The following is a 20,600-nucleotide window of genomic DNA, read 5'->3' as shown; positions in this document are numbered from 1 at the left end:
TTATTGGGAGCAGATTCCTCCAAGGATTCAGTTAACGTGCTTCTCTGTGTTAAATTGTTATCATCAAGCTGCCAAACTAGAAAGATGCAGCAGCCAGTTGCTTATTTTGCAGAGACATGGCTCCACAGTCAGAATAATGTCATTTGTAAGGTAACTATGGCACATTAAGAGCTGTAGTACTTGGCCAAGTAATGCTGCGGTTGTCAGGTTTGTTTTGTGTTAGTGAATATGATTAGTTTTATATATAGCATCCATCATTCCCATAATGAGCAAATTAAAATGTATTTATTCTTTGTATTATTGAAGCACTCAAAGACTTATTCCAGGGTGAGAGACTGTGCTGCTAAAAGCTATGGTTGCACACACAGAGTGAGACTATGTCTCTGCAAAGAACTTCTGCTTGTCCAGCAGAAGAAGGGTAGGAAAATGCAATTATATTCACCATTTTGTTCAGGGAAACACAGATTCAGAGAACTTTGATCCCCCTAAGATGCTTATTGTAGGTTAAGACTGATTAGGAAAATGGAGGGAAAGACTGTTGTGTCTCAGGAATAAAGAAGCTGTACCTGAAGTGAGAAGAGGTGGGATATGAAGGCTGCTGCAACAGGCAACTGAAGAAAAACTCTGCAAGGTTTTGAAGATCCCGAGCTTCCTTTGAAAGCCCAACTGAACTGATGGGAATCAGCTCTTGGTAAGTTCTCTGCCCCAGTTAGGACCATTTAAGAGAACACAGTAGCTAGAAAACACAAAGACATTTAATTTGACACCCTGACGGGTCTTGCTTTGGGTGCATGGATCAGAGAATCCCTGTGGAAAGGCCCAGCCAGTGCTGGGGCTCTTGTATTTCCCTGTGGCTACAGCCCAAGCCCCTGTGAGGGGTGGCAAAGGGTATTCAGGGATGAAGGCTTTCCGTGAGCCATGAGAATGACTGGTTATGCCTCATGCCTGACCTTCCTCTTGAAGACAGACATGAAAAGCAGAAATAAATGATTTTGCACTCCATTCCTAGAAAGCCTTTAGTTTTCTTATCACTTCCCTCTTGCCAAGACTCGAGTATGTTTCATTTGTTGAAATATTCATTCTTCCCCATCCCTTGCAAGGAGCATTACAAATGAAAGCGTGAATAGCTTCTAGGCAGATCTTTGCTTCTTTCCCACTTGCCTGCAGAAAGCTGTGCACCAACAATTGCAACATCTACCTTGCGAATCTGCCAGGTGGTGGGTCATCTGCTGTTTACAGTGTGGAGAAACAGCCTGGTGATCAATCTTTTTCTACTTGAATCATTTTCAAACCACCCCCTGGCAGACGGAACAGGAGCAGCGGTAGTTCCGAATTGCGGATGGTACCTTGGAGTGATGAGCACAGCAGACACCATGTTTGCTCCCTACTCTATCAAACTGTTGCTGCTTTACACCATGCTCTGCATCCTAACTGTTCATTGCTTTGGGTAAGTGAATGTTCCTGAAGCCATATCCGTGAGGTTATATGATATATAGTGAAAATCAGTACAGACTCTGCTTTCACATTGTATGGCACATAATTGCTGTCGTGAGTGATTTCTGTATTTCTTATGAACAGCAAAAGATGTTGGTTTTGAAGTTAATGTAGTGCAATGTGTCTGTCTTTAGAAAAGTAATCCTGTTTGATAAACCTGAGACGACAAATTGTTGTACTGTGGAATTCTGCTTGTAACATGCAATCTCTTCCTGTGCTAGCTGCCCAACTGCGTGCTGGAGAGACAGGGGTTTGTTTTCTTTGAGTACATAAATGGCAGGAATGTGGCTGATAGTTGTTTCTTTCTGTGCTAGCTTAATACATTTTGCTCTTCTAGAGGAATGTGGTCAACCAGTGACTGTAATCTTCCAATCTAACTATATTTTTCCACTGTTCTCTGATCTTTGAGCTCTGGTTTCATGCCTCAGTGAGCTGATGAGTTTTTGTAATTCCTATATTCCATCTGATTTTTAATATGCAGTAATGGGAGCCCCTTGCCAGGCACTAAATCGTACTTTAAGCTTCAGATGATGCTATTCCTTGTCTTGGTGGAAGAATTAGGAACACTGCTGTGGTAGTTTACTTGTTGAAGTAGGTATGAAAAGAAGCTAATTGTCAATGTTTTACTAAAGCTTCCCACTTAGATTAGGTGCTACAAGGAAGCATTTGTCTGGGACAAGGATTTAATCAGAAATACTGAATCTGCCAAAAGAGTAGGCAGCATTTTAGCTGTGGCATCCTGGAAACCTAGGAGACAGTTGTCATGTGAGAGGGTGAGAGGGGGCTGGGATTCAGGTTCATTACTGGGATGAATGGGATTAATGAGTTAATGATTATTGTGAACCGAGAATAGAGTCTAAGACTAATGGGTTTGACCAGCTTGAGAAAAAAGAAACTGTTCAGCAAAGGGAGGTGTTTATGCCTGGGTTTCAAAGATGCTGAGTACACACCAGCCTTTAGCATTGGGCCTGGTGTTTGTCATGGAGATGTCTGACCTTGGAGCTGTTCATCGTGTACAGCAGAAAGGTACCAAAGTGCTGCCCGTGTAGCAAGCAGCAGGGAGCGATAGCACAAGGGCAGCAACTGATGGTGCAGATTTTACTGCTGGCCACTTGGCCAGGTTATTTGGAAGGGCTTGCACAGCTTGAGATAAACCCTATGTTTGTGGGACATGGGTTGATTTTCCACGCTAGATCAAACCTGTGTCCTGCAGTCACCCCTCCTGAGTGCTCTGCAGATTTACTCTTAGGGCAGTGGGTCTACTCTTGGGTATTGAAGGGTGGATTGGGTTTCATACAGAATCAATACCAGTATGAAACAAGTACTGAAGTCTAGAGGTTGCATGGAAGATTTGGTGAGATCTAACAAGCATTAGTTCTCTTTGGCGTGTAGTTCTGCATAGGTGTGGGATAAGTTGCTCTGTCCTTGCAACTTGGGGGTTTCACATGCTGAAGCTCTGAAGTTGAATGTAGTGGTGAAAAGGAGTCCTTTAACCTCAGCAGCACCAATGAGAGCGTGGCCAACGGCAGACATACCCGGTCCGTGAGCAACCTGCCGCAGCCCCGCGACTGCGCATTCTCTGCATGGTCCTCGTGGAGCCAGTGTGACCCCTGCCAAAAGAAAAGAGTGAGTGTTTGTGGTCGAGGCACAAAGCCTGAGAAACCAGGAGGCAGAACCTTGTGGTTTTTGTCCATGGGGTTGGGCAAACAGCGGGGAGCTGCCAAAGAAAAAGCCCTGTGAGGTGAGACTGCAGGCTTTTGCTTTCGCTCGCCCCCCCCCCCAGTAACTCCAGACTTGCCTTGATGTGTCCTGAGAAGGTGTAAGCCCAGGATTGGCGAAAACAGGCAGGAAGCCCAGGCTTTGCAGGGACTTTCTCTCCAACACAGTTCTCTTCCAGCATCAGTGCAAGGCACCATTCCCACTAATGGTCCCCCATGGGACCTGGAGATGCTGCCTCTCAGGATTAAAATGCTTTTTCTTGTCTGCAGTGAGTATTTTCTACCTAAGAAGCCCCATCAAATGAAAGTAATGATCCCAGTTGCGTGAAGAGCAAAATCCCCCTTGCTGAAAGGACCTCTGCTAACAAGTTGGAGAAGCCATTCCCAGGCTTAAGCAGCAATAACCAGTGGTGGGAGTTGGGAAGAGTGAAGCTTCATATCAAAGAGTTAATCTTAAAAGCTGGGGAAAAAAGGAGGGCTAACATATTGGACGGAGTAATTGCCTGCTTCACAGCAGTGTTGTGGGCGGAAAAAAATCCCTAATGATACAGAGGGCCAAGTAAATACACTGACAGAAAATAACAAGGGATGTCGTTACCAGTGTTAATTGAAAGAGAAGAGATGTAACTTGAATTCTTCCTTCCTCTTGCAAATGCCTGCACTACTGTGTCAGCCTCATTTGAACAAACTGTCAAAGAAAAGCAAATTTTCCTTCATCCTTCCAGTCCTCAATCCTTCCTTAGTAGAATTGAAACTGTGGCAGATCAGAAACCTTTGAGATGAGGCACGTTACTAGCATCGCACTTCTTTGCTGACATGTTTCTAACATGTCAGTTTCTAACTTCTGTTTCTAACATGACAGTACTCTTCGATGAGATCTCCCAACACAGAGTTTGTTTTTTTAACTAGGGAAGCGTAAAATTCCCAATTTCTGTGCACTTTGAGTCAATATTTTTTATTTCATCACAGTACAGATTCGCCCGCCTGGAACAACCTTCTCAGTTCAATGGAGATCCCTGTGATTACACTGATAAAGAAACTGAAGACTGTGTTACAAATAATCCTTGCAGGAATAAAGTCAGATGTGATGGTTTTGTGTGTGCAGTTACAGGTAAGGGGTGAAGAGTGATGGTGCTCAGGTGGCTTCTCTGAAACTGCACTGAACTTTCTGCTTCTACAAGAGTTTGCAGGGCTAAAGAGATGTCAGGAGTTTACCTGGATCCATCCATGCTTGTGTTGTTTGTATCACTGATTTTGAGTGAGCCATTAGCCAACATCTGTCAGTCTAAAGCATGTCTTTAAAATCTCCAAATAGGAAATTAAAGCCCAGTTACATCAGTAAAACCTGTAGCACAAGTGGATCTGACAGCAGTAGGAGAACAGGCATTGGGCATTCTCGACACGTGCCCAAGAGCACAGCAGGTTATGATGGTGGTCCTCATGGCATTTCCCTCCATCCCTATTAACAGCTAATTAGCCAGGGACACTGTGACAGCGTGGGGAAGCAAGGCAGCAGCTAGCTGTATCCAGAAGACAACTTAGTAATTATGGACATGGGAAGAGGAAAAATAATACCATATACAAGGTGTGAACCACCTCCAGCATTTTTTCTCAAAACTAAAAGATTTCAGCAACAATAAAAAATCTTTTTTATACCTTTAATGAGGATGTTGATATTTTTTATAGGTCGAACAAGGAATTATAAGATTAGGAAAGTTTTTAGCCAAACTGAGCAGATGGAGTTTGGTGATCCATGCAGAGAAGAGATATCTTCCAGCTAGGTTTGAACCATACATTATGGGAGTCTTTTGTTTCTAGGCTCTGAGTCATGGTGTGTGATAATAGGTTGTTTTATGAGCAATTTACACCTTGCATCCTAGGGAGATGCATTCCACAGAGGCTGCTTTGCAATGGGGATGATGACTGTGGGGACCAGTCAGATGAAAAGAACTGCAAAAAAGTCTTTAAGAAATGTGACCGGAAGATGGAGGAATACTGGGGAATAGAAAATCTGGCAAAAGGGTAAGTCAGTGACCTTCATGAGGTGGTTTCTTACTTAAGGATAAGACTGATCTTATGTGGCTTCAGACATAAATGTTGAACAGAGAAAAGCTGCAGCAATTGCTGTATCCAGGAGTTAGGATCTGACAGTCTTTGGGGTCCTGATCCAAAGCCCGGTGGGAAAATCCTTGTTGACTGTGTGAGCCTTCTGGAGAGAAATAAGGTGAGTAAAAGTCCCAGATATACCCAGGGATACTTGTGCACCCTGTGGAGATCATCAGCTCAGTTCACAAATGTCCTGCAAGGGCCTGCGCGTGCTCTTTGTGTTGCGAAAACTTGGTGAGTGAAGAGGGAAGTGTCAAGACTGAACGTTTCTCTAATGTCTACAGGTACTTGCACTTAAATGAATCATTGGGAGAGTTTCTATAATCCGATTGTTTTGCGCAGATGTAAGTAAAGTTAGATTTTGGCCTAATGCAGTCTGTGGGAAGCAGGAATGTCCTATCCTTCCAACTGTGGTTTTGAAATAAAAGCAAAGGAAGATTTGCTAAAAATCTGAGGATAATTTTATATCATTCTTTATAGAGTGATTTATATCAGCATTTTTGAGTGACCTTGTCTAGTGGAAGGTATCCGTGCCCGTGGCAGGGGGGTTGTAACTAGATGGTCTTTAAGGTCCCTTCCAATTCAAACCATTCCATGATTCTATGATCTTGGATTGCCTAACATTGAAACCTGACTATGGATTTGTATTTTTGCATTGGTATTTTTATATTGGTTTGGGGGGAGGTCAAAATTTCTCAGATTTCTTCCACAGCAGTGAGAGATGGTGGAATTTGTGTCCTTTGCATGAGTGGGGTGGGATTAACCTCCATGCTAGCAAACTCCAGCTTTGTGGAGATTAAAATCCAAGTCTGAATTGATCCAGCTTTTACAGGCTAAAACCGTGGCAACTTTCTGTAAGATCAGACTGTGTGAAAAGAGTTTTTTCTCATTCTGCGGGGAAAAAAAAAATGCTTTTTACATAAAAAAAAGGAAAAGAAATCATATTGCAAGGAAAAAATGATAATTTCTTTCTTATTCTCTGGAGATGTGGCTGCTGCACATGTCATTGCTAATGCTTTGTACTTCTGAATTTAATCAAAATTAAAAATAATGTTGGACAATTATAGGAACATGCTTCTCATCTCTTTGAAGCTACAATTGCTCGGTAATTTGCTTTCAGTGGACTTCCCTTCTTTTCAGATGATTCTAAAATTAGAGTTAATATTTTACAGCTTCAGAGTCATTATCATGCAAGTCCCTCTCTCCAAAATAAGGAGAGGCAGATCTAACAGAGAACTGGAGCGCTAATAGGGACACGACATGGGCTATTAGCAGCTCATCTTCTTTTTGGTACATTTTCATCTAATGACTCTTGTTACTATTTGGGGATGAGTTTGTGGAGGTGAGTGCCATGTCCTCAGCTGTATGCTATAAGAGTGATGTGACAGTGTCCCGACAGTGAGCAACAGGAGCGATAGGAAAAGCAAATGATGGGGTTTAATCACCTCAGCTAAAAAGGTTGAAGTGCTGCATCCTTTCTTAGAGCATCCTTTCTTAGGTTAAGATTACTGTCCATCATCCACTAAAATCAAAGGAAAGCTTCCAAGTGTTTTCAAGGATTAGTTGTACAATTGCTTGAGTACCTTTATTCTTGTTCCCTGATGAGGTCTACTGACCTCTGGTTGATCCTTGTCCAACCTGGCAAAGATTATGACCGATAAACCAGAACAAAGAAATACAAATTAAAAATGGATTAATGACATGGGTTGGCAAATCTGTCTGAAGATCCTGCTGGATTCTGCTATGCTAGTACAGGCATTTGGGGATGCTCAGGGTGGGCAACCTGGTGGACAGGGACTTAACTGGTCCAGTTTGTTCTGCTCTTCCCAGAGAGTTCCAGTAAAGGCTACAGAAGTTGTGGTGCTTGTCGCAGTAATCTCTGGTGTCATTTGTAGCTGGGTGCTGAAAATTACCTTTTGTATTCATCGAAGTGTCCAAATTTGACTCTCTTCTGCTTTCTTGTTGGTCAGTTTTTCTGGAGCAACTGGGTTGGTCAGACAGTGAAAGAGGCAAAACTGTATTTTGGGTTTCAAAATAAAGAAGTATGAAACAAGGAGCCCTCAGACAAACAAAACAGTCTTTTTTGCCTTTCTCAGCAAAAGCATTTGATCTTTACCTTAAATTCTATAACAACCTTAGCATTTTGCCATTATGCTTCATGTACAGGTTAAATATCTTCACAAACAACTTGGAAGGATTAGTTCTTGATCACAGGTACTATGCCGGGGGATGTTCTCCCCATTATATCATGGACACAAGATTCAGAAAGCCATACAATGTAGAAAGCTACACACCAGAGGTATGTGTCAGATTTGCCTGCAAATACACATATGTATTCCAATCAAATTACTGCAATACTGATAAAGCTTCATTATTAAATCATTCTATAAAACATTACAAGATTTGTGATACCAAATGGGATAAGACTGAATTTAGCCCTGCTTCTAGAACATCATCATACCCCACCGTACTCTTCTCTATAAAGTTGGACACATACCCTTATAATACCCATGTGCACTGGAATAGATGCAGTGTTCCCTTGGACCTTGTCATTGCGAACACTGAGACTAACCTTCCTGGTGTCATCTGTCCAAGACGGCCAAAAATTGCCTCAAGAGCCAGGCTCGGAAAGCTGTCCTTGTACAACAGCCTAGGACATAGCCACACACCAGGCTTTGTGTGAAAGCTTACTTCTGTGGAGCATCAAAGCTGTATTTCAAATGTTATACATTTGACCTTGATGCTCTTGATGACTTAGCATGATATTTTTGAGTGTTGCCCACTAGGAAATCTTTTCCTTTTAGAATTCATACTTTAATTGATGCCTGTGTTCAAGATTCACCTTCTTTGCATGAGATTGACATATGAAGTTAAAGCCTGAGGTCATTGCAGTACAGGCAAGACAGTAGCTTTCCTGCTGCTGTAAATCAAACATTCTTGAAGTAACTGTGTTGTTAATAATAGCGCTTTGCAATTATACATGGCTTTTCATCTTCAAAGTGCAAGCATTAATTCACAAGTATATTTGTACCTGTATTCCTTCCCCATGCTTCAGGTATACAATCGCTATGCAGGAAATTAGACGTGTTGTTTTTGCTTTCTTTTTAGACCAAAGGCAAATATGAATTTACAATGACTGAATACGACTCCTACTCAAATTATGAAAGCAGTGTCCTGAAGGGAAAAGCTTCGCAGTCTGGCTTCAGCTTTGGTATAAAAATACCAGGAGTGTTTGAACTTGGTTACAATTCAAATGACAACAGGTTCAAGAAGTTCATTCAGAGGATGAAAAGGTTTTCTTCAACTGTAAGCACTGCTCCACTTACTTCTCTGCTAACGTGTTGTCTGTATGTGTGTGTATATCGGTTTGATCCTCACCATCAGGTCAGCAGCCCTGACTAGGATAAATGAAATATTTCCTCTTAATGGGACTTTGCAGTTTGCGTTGGTCAAGTGTTTACGAAGGCCACAACAATTTCATCTGTGCTTACAGCATCCAGGAGCTCTTCTATTCACCTATCAGCCAGGAACCAGACTGCCTAACCTCTGAAGTCAGTCACAATTGAGTGCAGTCTGTCCAGTGTCTTGCTGAGCATCCACATTTGGATGTTTTTAGTGAAGTTATTTACAAAAAAAAAGAAATTAAGAAGCCAGTTCAAATGGCCTTCCCTCCGTACAGTGAACTCGCTAGTAGCAGATGCTCAAGCCACAGTGCTAACAGGGTCCCAGTGCTGTATCCTGGCCATGGAATGATGTGCACCTTGCCCTGCCAGCCATTAAAAAGCTCTTGCCACTGATACCAAAGCAGTCTGGCAGGTGAATGGGTGCAACCAACACAGTGACTCCTCTGAGGGAATCTGCACAGGTAGAACTGGGGCTTAGCTAGGGAACACTAGAGCCCAAGGTACCCTCTGCCCTATGGGTGAGTTACAGTGACTACTAGCGAAATCTGGGATGAAAGAAGGGCAAATAGGATTTTTGCAGTTCCAGGAATTTCTGCACATGTACACACAGTCTAGAAACCAGTCTGTGATGTGGATGGCTATTGTCATCCACACGATATACATCTATTGTATGGATGATATTTAGCAGTGTCTGTGCCATCATTGCTGAATATCATCTCCCGCATGAAGGGCCATCCCTCTCTTAGGGGGATCAGCAAGGCAGGAACTATCACTTTGGTAAATCGTAATGCAAACAGCAAAGCCAAAGTGTTGAACTGTGGGGCAGCATTGACAATAACATAGAACAAAAACTGCTAGCAGGCCTTCCATGGGTTTAATTTTAGACTAACACATCCCATTTTACTTTGGCTGATGTGGTCTGTCTGCTGAGTACATCATTCACCACATCAGGACACGCACGACGCTAAATACAGATGGCACAATCACTTCCAGTCTTGTCTGCAGAGATTTGGTCGTAGCTGTGATCTCAGGCACACTTTAAGCTGGCTGGAGATGCTTTAATCTATAACTCCTAGGACTGTTTTATGAGATTTAGTCTGAGGTAGTGTGCAGCATCATTTGATTTCTCTTTTTTTGTCTGTTATTGCAGTAAACAAACCTAGCTCTTGCCAATGCTTTAATAGTATCACTGATCTATGTCTCTCCCCACAGTATAAAGTGCACTCGGGAATGGCAGAGTATTCCTTGTTGCTATTAAACTCGCGTTTGCTTCCTTCAAAGAGGCATTTCCCATGACAAGATCAGGGGTGTATGAGAAGCATTTGCATATATCCATAAAGAAACCCAATATTAAGTCTTGATTTTGTTATTTAAGCTACAGAGTTCTACATTGAACCCCGCCTTATGTGCTTGTCCTGCTGGCCAAAAAAACTGGACACTAAATTCTTTGAAGATAACAAAATACCTCTTCTGTTCCTAACTTTTATGTCAGAAAGGGGAGATATAATATTTATCCATGTACACATGTCTACACAGAGACATATAAATACATGTGTGTGTTTATGTTTCCTTCTGTCCTTTGAGTTTCATTAATGGCATATTCTGTGGAATATAAATATTAATTTGGATCAGAATTACCATTTCCCATATAAATCATCAGGATTTTAGATTGCATAATTTTTCAGGAGAGAGCTTGTGAGAAGCAAAGGCTGGTCAACATTATTAGGGGTAGAGCAGTCTCCTGGGATGCTGCTTCTGTTCTTGCACCCTGTGTCTGTCAGAGCAGAGCCTGGAACTTGCCCTTCCCCATGTCCCAGTCGTGCCCTAAGCCATCACCTTACCTTTAATGGGTGTCTCTTCCTCTTACGTCTACGCTTCTCTAATGCCAGTCAGAATCCTGATTTTCAGAAACTTTACTACTAAAAGGTTTGGGTTTTGCTAAGTTTAAAGATTTCCAGTTGCAAACTATTAAACTGATAAATCCTGACCATTGTTAACTGATTAATAGCAAATAACTACATGCTGTCACAAGAATGTCATCCCTCACTTCAGGATTCTTTTGTGTTTCTGCATTTCATGTAGTCCAGCAAATTCATTCATGCCCGTTCTGAGCTGACTGTTGCTGTTTATAAGCTGAAGCCCCGAGCCCTGATGCTGCATTACGAGTTCCTGCAGAAACTCCATCAGCTCCCATCAGAGTACAGCTATGGGGAGTACCGAGAGCTCTACAGAGACTATGGCACCCACTACATCACGGAGGCTACTGTTGGTGGCATCTACGAATATACTTTAGTCATGAACAGCAGTGAGCTCCAAAAGGCAGGTATGTGGTCGTGAAGGAGCCTTGGGGCCAGCTTTTTAGTGGGAAAACCCCTCTGCAGGCACCCAGTGGTGGTTCAGGTCTGAGGTCAGAAAACAGAGATAGCGGAAAAAGGAGTCAACAACGTCTTAAAGAAAGCCTGCAGGAAATACAGGAGCAGAAGTGCTTTATGGCAGTGAATAAAGAGCCTGGTTTTCAAAGCATGCTCAGCATCATGGGCTTCATCTAGGTCTCAATCTGTGGGTGATTCCAGTTCACAGAAAAGGGCCCTGTAGCAAGTATTTTAGATGACACGTCTTGGAGGCTGACAAGATGTTGAGATGAATGAGAATCGTGTAGCTTAATGCTTTTGTTAGCTTTGAAAACCTTCACCCAAGTTCTTTCTCCATTGCTTTTCGAATGACAATTTTGAAACACCTTTCGCCTCGAGAGCTTTTCCAGCATGTAGGAAACAGTAAATAATTTGCTGGGTGACTCTTGGGCCTGACATTGCTCTTGCTCTTTGACTCTGGCTTCCTTTTTTGTGAGAAATGATGATTGTTGTGTAGGATAGAGCGTGCCATGTGACATTAATCAATAGCTGCACTCTCTTATGTATTCATTGGCACGGGAGTGAGTAACTGCCTTTGCTGTCTGTTTGCAAAAGCATTTTGTGGACTCTGCTGTGTGTGACTCAGCCTGTTTGCTCTTCTGCTGTCTAGGAAGTTGCTTATCCTGTAGTTAGATACAGCCCGGAGGGACAGAATTTAGATTTCAGATATTCAAATTATTAGCACTGCCCAATTTCTCAGCTCTTCGTGTAGGCCCATCACAAGCCATGTTTCTTTGAGCTAACGTGCATTATTGTTTGCATCAGAATGCTACCTGTCAGCATCTGCTGACCTAGATCAGGATCCTACAGTAGTACCAACATTTTCACACTATCCCCAGTGCTGAGCTGAGCTGTAAGTTCTCACTCGGTGTTGGTAGGTCCAATCTGAGAATTCAGGTTTTTCCCTTCAAATCCATCATTATGTTTTTACTGTCTGTGCTGGAAATCAGGTCTTCTTTTGCAGATGGGAAGAAGTTCTTCCCTGTGAGGGTGCTGAGGCGCTGGCACAGGGTGCCCAGAGAAGCTGTGGCTGCCCCATCCCTGGCAGTGTTCAAGGCCAGGTTGGACGAGGCTTGGAGCAACCAGCTCTAGTGGAAGGTGTCCCTGCCCATGGCAGGGGGTTGGAACTGGATGAGCTTTATGGTACCTTCCAAACTGTTCTATGATTCTATGTAGTATCACACATTATGTCATATGGTTGGTACTTGCACTGCTCTTACATATAATCTAATACGTCAAATGTGGCTGTGGGTCATGATTTGATACTTTCAGTGGGAAAGGCAGCAGGAGAGAGGTCTGGATTGTGCTGTACAAGGATATCATAAAATAGTTGTTTCTGCCCTCAGGTGTAATATGACTATGAACATTAATAGGAGCCATCCTATGTCAACCCAAAATTTAGTGCATCCTCTCTTCTGATTTTGAAACTGGCTAGTATCAGATGTATGAGAAGAGCATAAGAACAGGACAGCCATACAGCGATACTTGTGAACTCATGTAAACATTTATTTCACCAGGACATCAGTTTAACTACAAAAGTTAAGAATTCAGGGAGAGAAGGGGGATTACAACAAAAAAAGTAGAGAAAGAAAATAAAATATTTGAGTGTCATATCTGATGTTTCACCATAATAACTGCTTAAATATTCATGAGTGTCAGGACAGCAAGAAGTTTGGAGAAGAACTTTGGGGAAGAACATATGAAGGATTTGCAGATTTCTTAGGGCAAATTCTTATATGTCGGGAAAAACCATTGTAGTACAGCTTTATGGAGAAACTTCCATGAAACAGTTAATGCTCTTCTGGCAGCAAAGGATTGGAGATGTAAGCTAGCAAAGGGAGGAAAAGCTACTACATCGTTACTCTGAAAAAGCCTGGCCCCTGATGATGGGGATGAGTGGTGGGTAGTCCTTTGTCAAAGACATTTTGTGTTTAAGTCACTCACAGGCCAGGCTCTCACCCATTGCAGCTCTGCATAACTCAGTACAGCTGGATTAGCAATTAAAAGCCTCCTTTCCCAGCATTTACCTTGCATTTGCCCTTGGTTTCAGAGTTCTGAATGTAGAGATTTCATTTCATTGTATATAGATCTGTTAAATATCACCCAAAAAAAGGCTTCTTCATCTCATCTTTTTTTCCCAAAGGAAAAATGTTTATCAACTCCCATTTTCTGTGTACACGGACATAAAACATCAAACACTTGTATTAAAACACTACAAATTTTGGTGTCTATTTCAGGTTTTTCTCTGAGTGATGTCCAGAAATGTGCACAGCGTGGCTTTAACATTGGTGCAAATATTTACAATGTCTATCTGAGTCTTGGAATAACTGATGCTGGCTGTAAATCCATTCTAAAAGAGATTGGAGGTAAGCGTGAAACACTTCTGCCATTTAATTTCTAGCATTTGTCATAGTGAAAAGAAGATTTTTGTGGTCTTTCCTGCTTAGCAGAGGTGTAGATGTCTCAAAGCATGGTTATTTGCTAGGTAGAGAAGAAATATCTGCTCAGTGTCCCAGGGAAAAGCAGGGACAGACCAACCATTAGCCACCAGGCTGGTGCTTTGTTACCAATCCACCCACCTCTCAGCAGAGCAGCTCAGCATGCCCTTTTTTTGCACCCAAAAAAGCCTAAATGGGGAAAACAGGGAGATAATGGTGTTGTGGGAGCCTCAGGGGACATATGGGAAGCTGGGGGTGTTGCAGTAGGAGGAGGATGCACCTGAAGGTATGCAGAAGAGAATAGGTAGTATTCATGGTGGTGAGGAGCATTGGGCTGTGGAAAGACCTGCAAGCTTATAATCATAGGGAGGGAATTTAGGGGCAAGATACAAGGTGCAGGAGAGGAGGGTAGGGGTATTGCTGCAAGGAGGGCACAGGATATGCAGCATAGGAGACCAGGCTTCAGGTGTGAAACACGGCCTTTTTCTCTCTGAGGCCCATTTTTGCTCTCTCAGTGGGATGGGTCATGTACAGGGGTGTTTAGCTGTTAGCTTTTATCTCAAGATCTTGTATTGAGAGTATCAGTATCTTGTACTTGGAACAAGTTCTTTGCTGTGAGGGTGGTGAGGCGCTGGCACAGGTTGCCCAGAGAAGCTGTGGCTGCCCCATCCCTGGCGGTGTTCAAGGCCAGGTTGGATGGGGCTTGAAGCAACCTTGTCTAATGGGAGGTGTCCCTGCCTGTGGCAGGGGATTGGAACTGGATGAGCTTTAAGGTCCCTTCCAACCCAAACCATTCTAGGATTCAACTGCAATCCACAAAGACATACCCGAGCAGAGCTGACCACTTCCTGAATGCATTTTTGCAGACAGCACCTCCAAAAAACAGTATGTGGAAGACTTCATTGTCCTCGTTCGTGGTGGAGCAAGTGAACATATTACCGCATTGGCTTACAAAGACCTGCCAACAGCTGCACTCATGCAGGAGTGGGGAGATGCTGTACAGTACAACCCTGAAATCATAAAGCTGAAGGTAGCTTTGGGTAGATGGGTAAACCCATCACTTCATTCAGCCTCACTTGGCAGAGCGGCTTGGAGAACTCTGTGTTTGAGTAAACAGGATTTAAAGAAAACAGGGAGATTTCTGGGGCAAATAATAGATGTATATCGTGCAGATTAATTTCTCTAAGACTGAGTATTCAGAAAATCAAGGTGCGATGTGCTGGAAGTATGTGAAGTAAACAGCTTTAACCCTTCTAACCTGGCTGTGCAGATGTGGTCACTTGCTGCCTACCAAGCAGTTCAGACGATCCATCTTCTGCTTTACCAATGTATCACCAAATATATATCTAGCAGCATATATTTTATAAGGACTTCTTTTGTTCTTGAAATTTCTCCTGTCTTCTGTGAGCACCAGTGACTGTTTAGCAACAATTTTCTTTGGTTCAGAAGGTCAGGTAGTTCACCATCCATGCCTGGGTGTTCGTGCAGCTTAGCTATACCTTAGAAATACAAGTAGGTTTTGAAAAGTGAAGGGGTTTTGATCCTGAAGAGGTTTAGAAATGCAAGGCACTATGAGAGTAAAAGTGAGCAGAAGTATGTAGCAATTCTACGTCATCGTTTTTAATGTCAAAATGAGCTCAATCTGAGTGAATAGTACAAACGTGGGAGAGAACATCCTTTTAAACAGGAGTTTGGACTGGTAGTGGTGGAAGTTAATTTTATTATTGTATTGGTTTTCATGGTAGAATTAAATTTTAGGCAACAAATATATTTGTAAAAGGTGTTTGTTTCTCATTGAAAATTTGTCTTTTCATTAAAAAAAAAAGAGATTAAGTCCAAAAGAATATGAAGCAAAGCAAAAATCACTTATTTGGAAATACAGCCAGAGCCTGTCTAGCACTTGCTGCAGCAGAGGTGGCTTTCCCAAACCGCTGGTGTGCTGTGGATTGACCTTTCCAAAATGCCCTGGGAGGTCTCTGGGCAGGAGACAACAGAACTGGAATCCTCATGTACAGAAAATTCTCCCACGAGAAATGGTGATGTTCTTTGTCTTGCCTGGCATCAGTGACCAGACTGCCCAGTGGACTGATGTAATTTGGATTTGGTATCTATAATCCTTCATTTCCATACCAATATCCCTGTGGGGCTTGAAGATCAAATGTACCAGTAGAGTGTGACTAAATGTCAGCCCAAGAATGCTTAGTTAGGGAAAACTGAAGCAAATCAGTTCATAAATCATCTGCTGAAGGGACTTGGCAGGTCACTCTTAGTATATTTCCTCATTTGTATGATCTGAATTCAAAAGGCAAAGTATGGATCACATAATTAATGAAGAAAGGATGTACAGCAGGAGGAAATGAGCATTTTTTTTATTGAAACAGTCTTCTATTTCTTGTAGATTGAGCATGCCACTGGCATTAGTGGGTGCCTGGCAATATTGAGACCACACTTTAACTTTCCCTTGTTCTCAGGAGAAAAATAGATAAGCAGGTCAAAGTCTCCTTGGTCCCTACTGCATGTCCACCCCTGTATCTTCTCCCACTGCAGATGAAGATCACTATCCTCTCCCTTCTGAAGGCAGTGGAAACCCTTATCTTGGCTTCATAAAGAGAGAAATCAGCCTTGAAATGCAAGGTGGTTATGGTGAAAGCGCCAGTTTGAATGCCTGTGATTGTATGCCTCTGGCTGTGCTGTGTGGCTGTAGGAGGAATGAAGGAGATTCTTGTGGGTGGGGCTTGGGGGGATCTTTTTTAAATCAGAGTGAGAGAGCACTCAGGAAACCTAAGTTTGAGCAAATCTGATCAAAAAATGTCAATATCAGCAGAATGGATGAGAAAGATTTAATGAAACTTCATTACCTGTTTGTCAACTAACTGTTGTATTTTGTTATGCATTTGCAACTGCTTTGGTCTTGTAAACCAAGGGGGGACCCCCATGAGTATTCCTGATGTCACTGCCTTGTTATTTGCAAGGCTTAAGGGAATACTAATGGGAAACCTGGAGCCTGTACCACAAGGCCTTCATTTCCCTCTCCAGTTGTGCCACTACTGAGCCCTGCAATGCTCACACCCGCTTGAACCTGGGTTTGAATGCAGTTTCTTCCCTCGCTTTAGGCAGAGCCGCTGTATCAGCTGGTGACTCCAACTGACTTGGCCAATGCAATCACAGTAAAAGAAAACCTGCGACGGGCTCTTGATGAGTTTCAGATGGAGACAAGTTCTTGTCGCTGTACTCCCTGCCACAGCAATGGCATCCCCTTTCTGCAAGGTAGATGGATTTTGCACCTTCTCTCTATGAATGAAATGAGCTGGGAGTTTGTGGGGAGTGAGGAAGCTTGGCGAGTCATCTGCTCTTTAGTTTCTCCTGTCGTTTCTTTTTTATCTAAGTTGGTCTATTTCTTCAGTGCCACTGGTAAGTAAAGATGGTAAAGTCGAGGAATGTGTCTGTAAATGGGAGTGACCATCTGTATCAGTTTTGTGGAAGAATTTGTTTCTTCTCAATTGTGCATTAAAAAAAACCTTGACATCTTTAAGTCTCCTCCTTTGCTTTCAAGATTGCATCCATCCTCCTAGAGAAGTGACTACTGTCTCAGCATTAATTAGTGTTTGTAAAAGCGTTTTGAAGATGAAAAGCACCATGCAAGTGCCAAGCGCAGTTATCACTATCACCTCCCCCCACTTTTAATAGAAGCTGTCCTCCTTTGTAAGCAGGTTGTGATTTAAAAATGAAGGGGAAAAATAATCAAATTGAATGAAAACTGCACTGCTTAAATAGAGATATATGATGTGATGAGAGCTTCTAACAAAGGGACCATTTTGTCAAGTGCCTAATTCCAATCTGCATCTGCAAAAGTCCTGATGAGAATCGTTATCATCTAAATGTATCTAATGCAGAAACCATCCTTTCACATACCAGCTAGTTGATTGTAGCACTTAAAGGATTTGTCTCGTGATTACCCTTGTTTAAATAACTTTTTAGGAGCTGAGTCAGGTTAGCGATTCATTTAGGATCTTCTCAACAAGAGGTTTTAAATGACCATTTATTTTCCTAAGTGGGAGCTCCCCTCCACGTTTCTGCTGTGGGACGCACATCCCAACCCTGAGCAGCCTGAGCAGGGTTATGTGGACTTTTCCTCTGCCACAAAGCCAAGCTGGGATGCTCCTGTCCCAGGTGCTCATTCCTGATGCTGCAGTTTGCTGCCTCTCAGCTCTACCAAGGTAATCTCTCTTGGAGAGGAGCAGGGGGACTGTTTGGAACCCTGGCTTGCTGAATTGCTCCACCAGTGTACTTGAGGTTGAGCTGCAATGCAGCAGCAGGAACAAATGGCCAGGAAGATAAGAAGGATGGCAGGGTAGTCACAGCTCCCTGCTTTATTGCTGTTTTATACTCTCACCATTGGAGAAAGATGCCGATATTTCACCTGCTGTCCCTTCCTCACAGAAGATGAAGCACTGAAAAGAAATGGGCATCTGGAGGGAGCTGTGACCTGAAGTTTCTAATCCCACTATCTCTTACTTTCAGGAACCAAGTGTGAATGCTTGTGTCCCCTTGGCTACAGTGGCACTGCCTGTGAGATCAACGAGAGGAAAGGTAAGAGGGACCCTAGATCCAAGGAGAGAGTCCCAGCTATATTTAGTGTCCAGGGATGGCAGCTGATGGTGGGGACTAATGCCCAGCACTGTCTGTCCCCGCTATGCCCAACCCTATTGACAAGGTGTTAGGGTCCTGCAAAGATGACAGATATACTTTGCCTGCCCTCTTCTATATTTCTTTGCACTCATAAAGGGGTGGCTTTATTTTGCAGTGCAGACCTGCATAAATGTGCCTGACAATTGTATCAGAATACAGACTCCTACCTAATTTGCAATCCGCGACAAGCCTCAGGTCTCCAACAGTTCTGTTTGTTAAGTTTTTCTCTTTGATACAGCCAGTATGTTGCAAACTGTTTTCCCCCAGATACGCTACCATGCATTTTAATCTTTAAATCTTATTATGTTGTTTTGAAGCATTTACTAATGCTTCTTGGTCACTTTTCTATTGCTGCTGTCTCCCAACTGATGCTCTTAACTCCTTCTAGTTTAGGATGATCGGTGAATTTAATCATTTTGTTTACTTCGTACAGCTCATTAATTTACATACTAAATAATACCAGATCTCAGGCACCCAGAGCTCTGGCACCATCCCACAATTTGATGCACTGCATCTACCATTGTGCTTTGTTTACAGTCTTTTAGCCAGTATTCATTCTGTATGACTGAATGTCCCACCTAAGCCAGGCAAAAAAGCATTTTAAGGCAAGATTTCACTAAGCAGAGGGTCAATTTTGTAGCTGTTTCTAAGGAATTCTATGGAACTTTAAACTGTGGAGTCTCTTACACCTTTTTCCAGTCTGCTTACCACACGCATAATCGCATCCGACCCTCCCAAAGACTCACATCCATCCACTTGTCAACATGTAACTTCCTTCCTCACTCTCCTTTCCTCCTTTTATGTATTGCCTCCAAGTCAGCTCCATGATTCTCAGGATTTTGAATTTATGTCACTCACATGCTCAGGGTCCAGAAGAAACAGTGTAATAGGAAAAGCAATGGATAGAAAACTGAATATTCAAGCTGTTGTTCATTGAAGAAGAACATGCTAACATTTCCCCTAGCACCTCAGAATGTGGCTGGCACGAGTTTAGTTACTGTTTTTCTTGCCTAGCCTTGACTAAGTCAGAGGGAGAAACATCCTACAAGCAAATATAAAGCTAATTGGTTTTTTTCCCCTTGTCATTGCTATATAAAGTATAGTTTGAACGAACACCAGAAATGCTGAACAGAGAATTAACATCTTTAAAACAATCACTCGTTGTTGACTCAAGTATATTCTTAGTGGTATGGACAGGGGCAGTTTGTATTTAAATATGATTCATGGAAGTTGACAGCTATTCCCATGGAAAGAGCTGCTTTATTCTGACAATTCTTTCTGGCTTTGGGTTCTTTTTTCCAGATGCTGCCATTAGTGGAAACTGGGGTTGCTGGGCCAGCTGGTCTCCATGTTCAGGAGGTCAGCGAACAAGGAGACGACAGTGCGACAACCCTGCCCCACAGAATGGTGGTTCACCGTGCTCAGGGCCAGATGCTGAGACAGTTACTTGCTAGAGGGAATCATTAGGAACTTACACAGAATTGACGAGCAGTTCGCAAACAGAGTGGAAAGATGTCACCTGACTGGATCAACTAAGTTGTCCTAAATCTGTTTATGAGTCTCACCTGAGCGCATTGAAGTTGGAAACGTTTCAGAAGATGTTGGGAACTGGATGTGTGTTATAAATCACAACTTCAGACATGCTTTGCAGTTGTCCCGTGGGATTGAATGTGCTTATTCTTCTTAATAGTTTTACTTTTCTCTGTTTTTAATTGCAATGGGCTAACTGAGACAAGCTTTATCTCCTGCCTTCTTTGGTAGCTGCATGATTTTAAATTTTACTGTGTTGTTTGTGAAGGTTCCTTTGAGATAAGAAAAGACTGTTTGATCTTACGTGCACCAGAATGTGCACTAATATGCAGTTTCTGTGAAGACAGCTGTGTGATGTGGAGCAAAATACAGCGTATTAAAGTCTAAATCTCAACCAGCACAATAGTAGCTAATGTGACATTTAAAGCTGCTGTGCCTCGCTACCCCAGTTTCCCAATTTATTGTATTTAACTTAAATTGTCCATCGTATTAGAGATTGTCTTGAAGGAGTGAAAACTGAATTGGGAAGAACAGTCTGGGGACACCAGTGGTGTTAGACTATATAGCAGTTGTACTCCTGCTGCAGCAATGAGCTTCCTCCTGTGCATTGCTTGAAGTAGAACAAACAGATACACTGAGAGTATTGGATACGCCCTGGTGTGCTCAATGCACCGAGGCTCTGGTTCCTTTGGAAGGGAGGGAAGGATAGGGGGATGCCATGTTGATGGGGAACTGGAAAGCAGCTGCTGCTCCTTCTGCTTCTTGGGGATATTGGAAGGAAGGAGAGATGTCTACACATGCAGGAGAAGC

General features: G+C 42.7%; 1 protein-coding gene across 1 annotated transcript; it reads left to right on the top strand.

Annotated features, from left to right (window-relative positions):
• The first annotated feature begins 1,302 nt into the window (after positions 1-1,302).
• On the top strand, positions 1,303-20,190 carry C8B (complement C8 beta chain). Its single transcript, XM_030495868.1, has 12 exons — positions 1,303-1,447; positions 2,967-3,120; positions 4,182-4,323; positions 5,093-5,234; positions 7,485-7,617; positions 8,427-8,624; positions 10,805-11,045; positions 13,371-13,499; positions 14,438-14,601; positions 16,685-16,838; positions 18,093-18,161; positions 19,563-20,190. The coding sequence occupies exons 1-12, from the start codon at positions 1,356-1,358 to the stop codon at positions 19,712-19,714; spliced, it is 1,770 nt and encodes a 589-aa protein (XP_030351728.1). The 5' UTR covers positions 1,303-1,355; the 3' UTR covers positions 19,715-20,190.
• Positions 20,191-20,600: the final 410 nt, after the last annotated feature.

Source organism: Strigops habroptila, chromosome 8 (assembly GCF_004027225.2).
Source record: "Strigops habroptila isolate Jane chromosome 8, bStrHab1.2.pri, whole genome shotgun sequence".
Taxonomy (NCBI): domain Eukaryota; kingdom Metazoa; phylum Chordata; class Aves; order Psittaciformes; family Psittacidae; genus Strigops; species Strigops habroptila.
The sequence above is the reverse complement of the archived record's forward strand: the minus strand, read 5'-3'. Positions and strand labels throughout refer to the sequence as shown.

Coding starts and splice junctions, on each gene's coding strand:
- C8B (XM_030495868.1), top strand. CDS start 1,356: ATGAGCACAGCAGACACCATGTTTGCTCCCTACTCTATCAAACTGTTG. Junction 3,121..4,181: donor ACCCCTGCCAAAAGAAAAGA/GTGAGTGTTTGT, acceptor ATTTCATCACAG/TACAGATTCGCCCGCCTGGA. Junction 11,046..13,370: donor CAGTGAGCTCCAAAAGGCAG/GTATGTGGTCGT, acceptor TGTCTATTTCAG/GTTTTTCTCTGAGTGATGTC.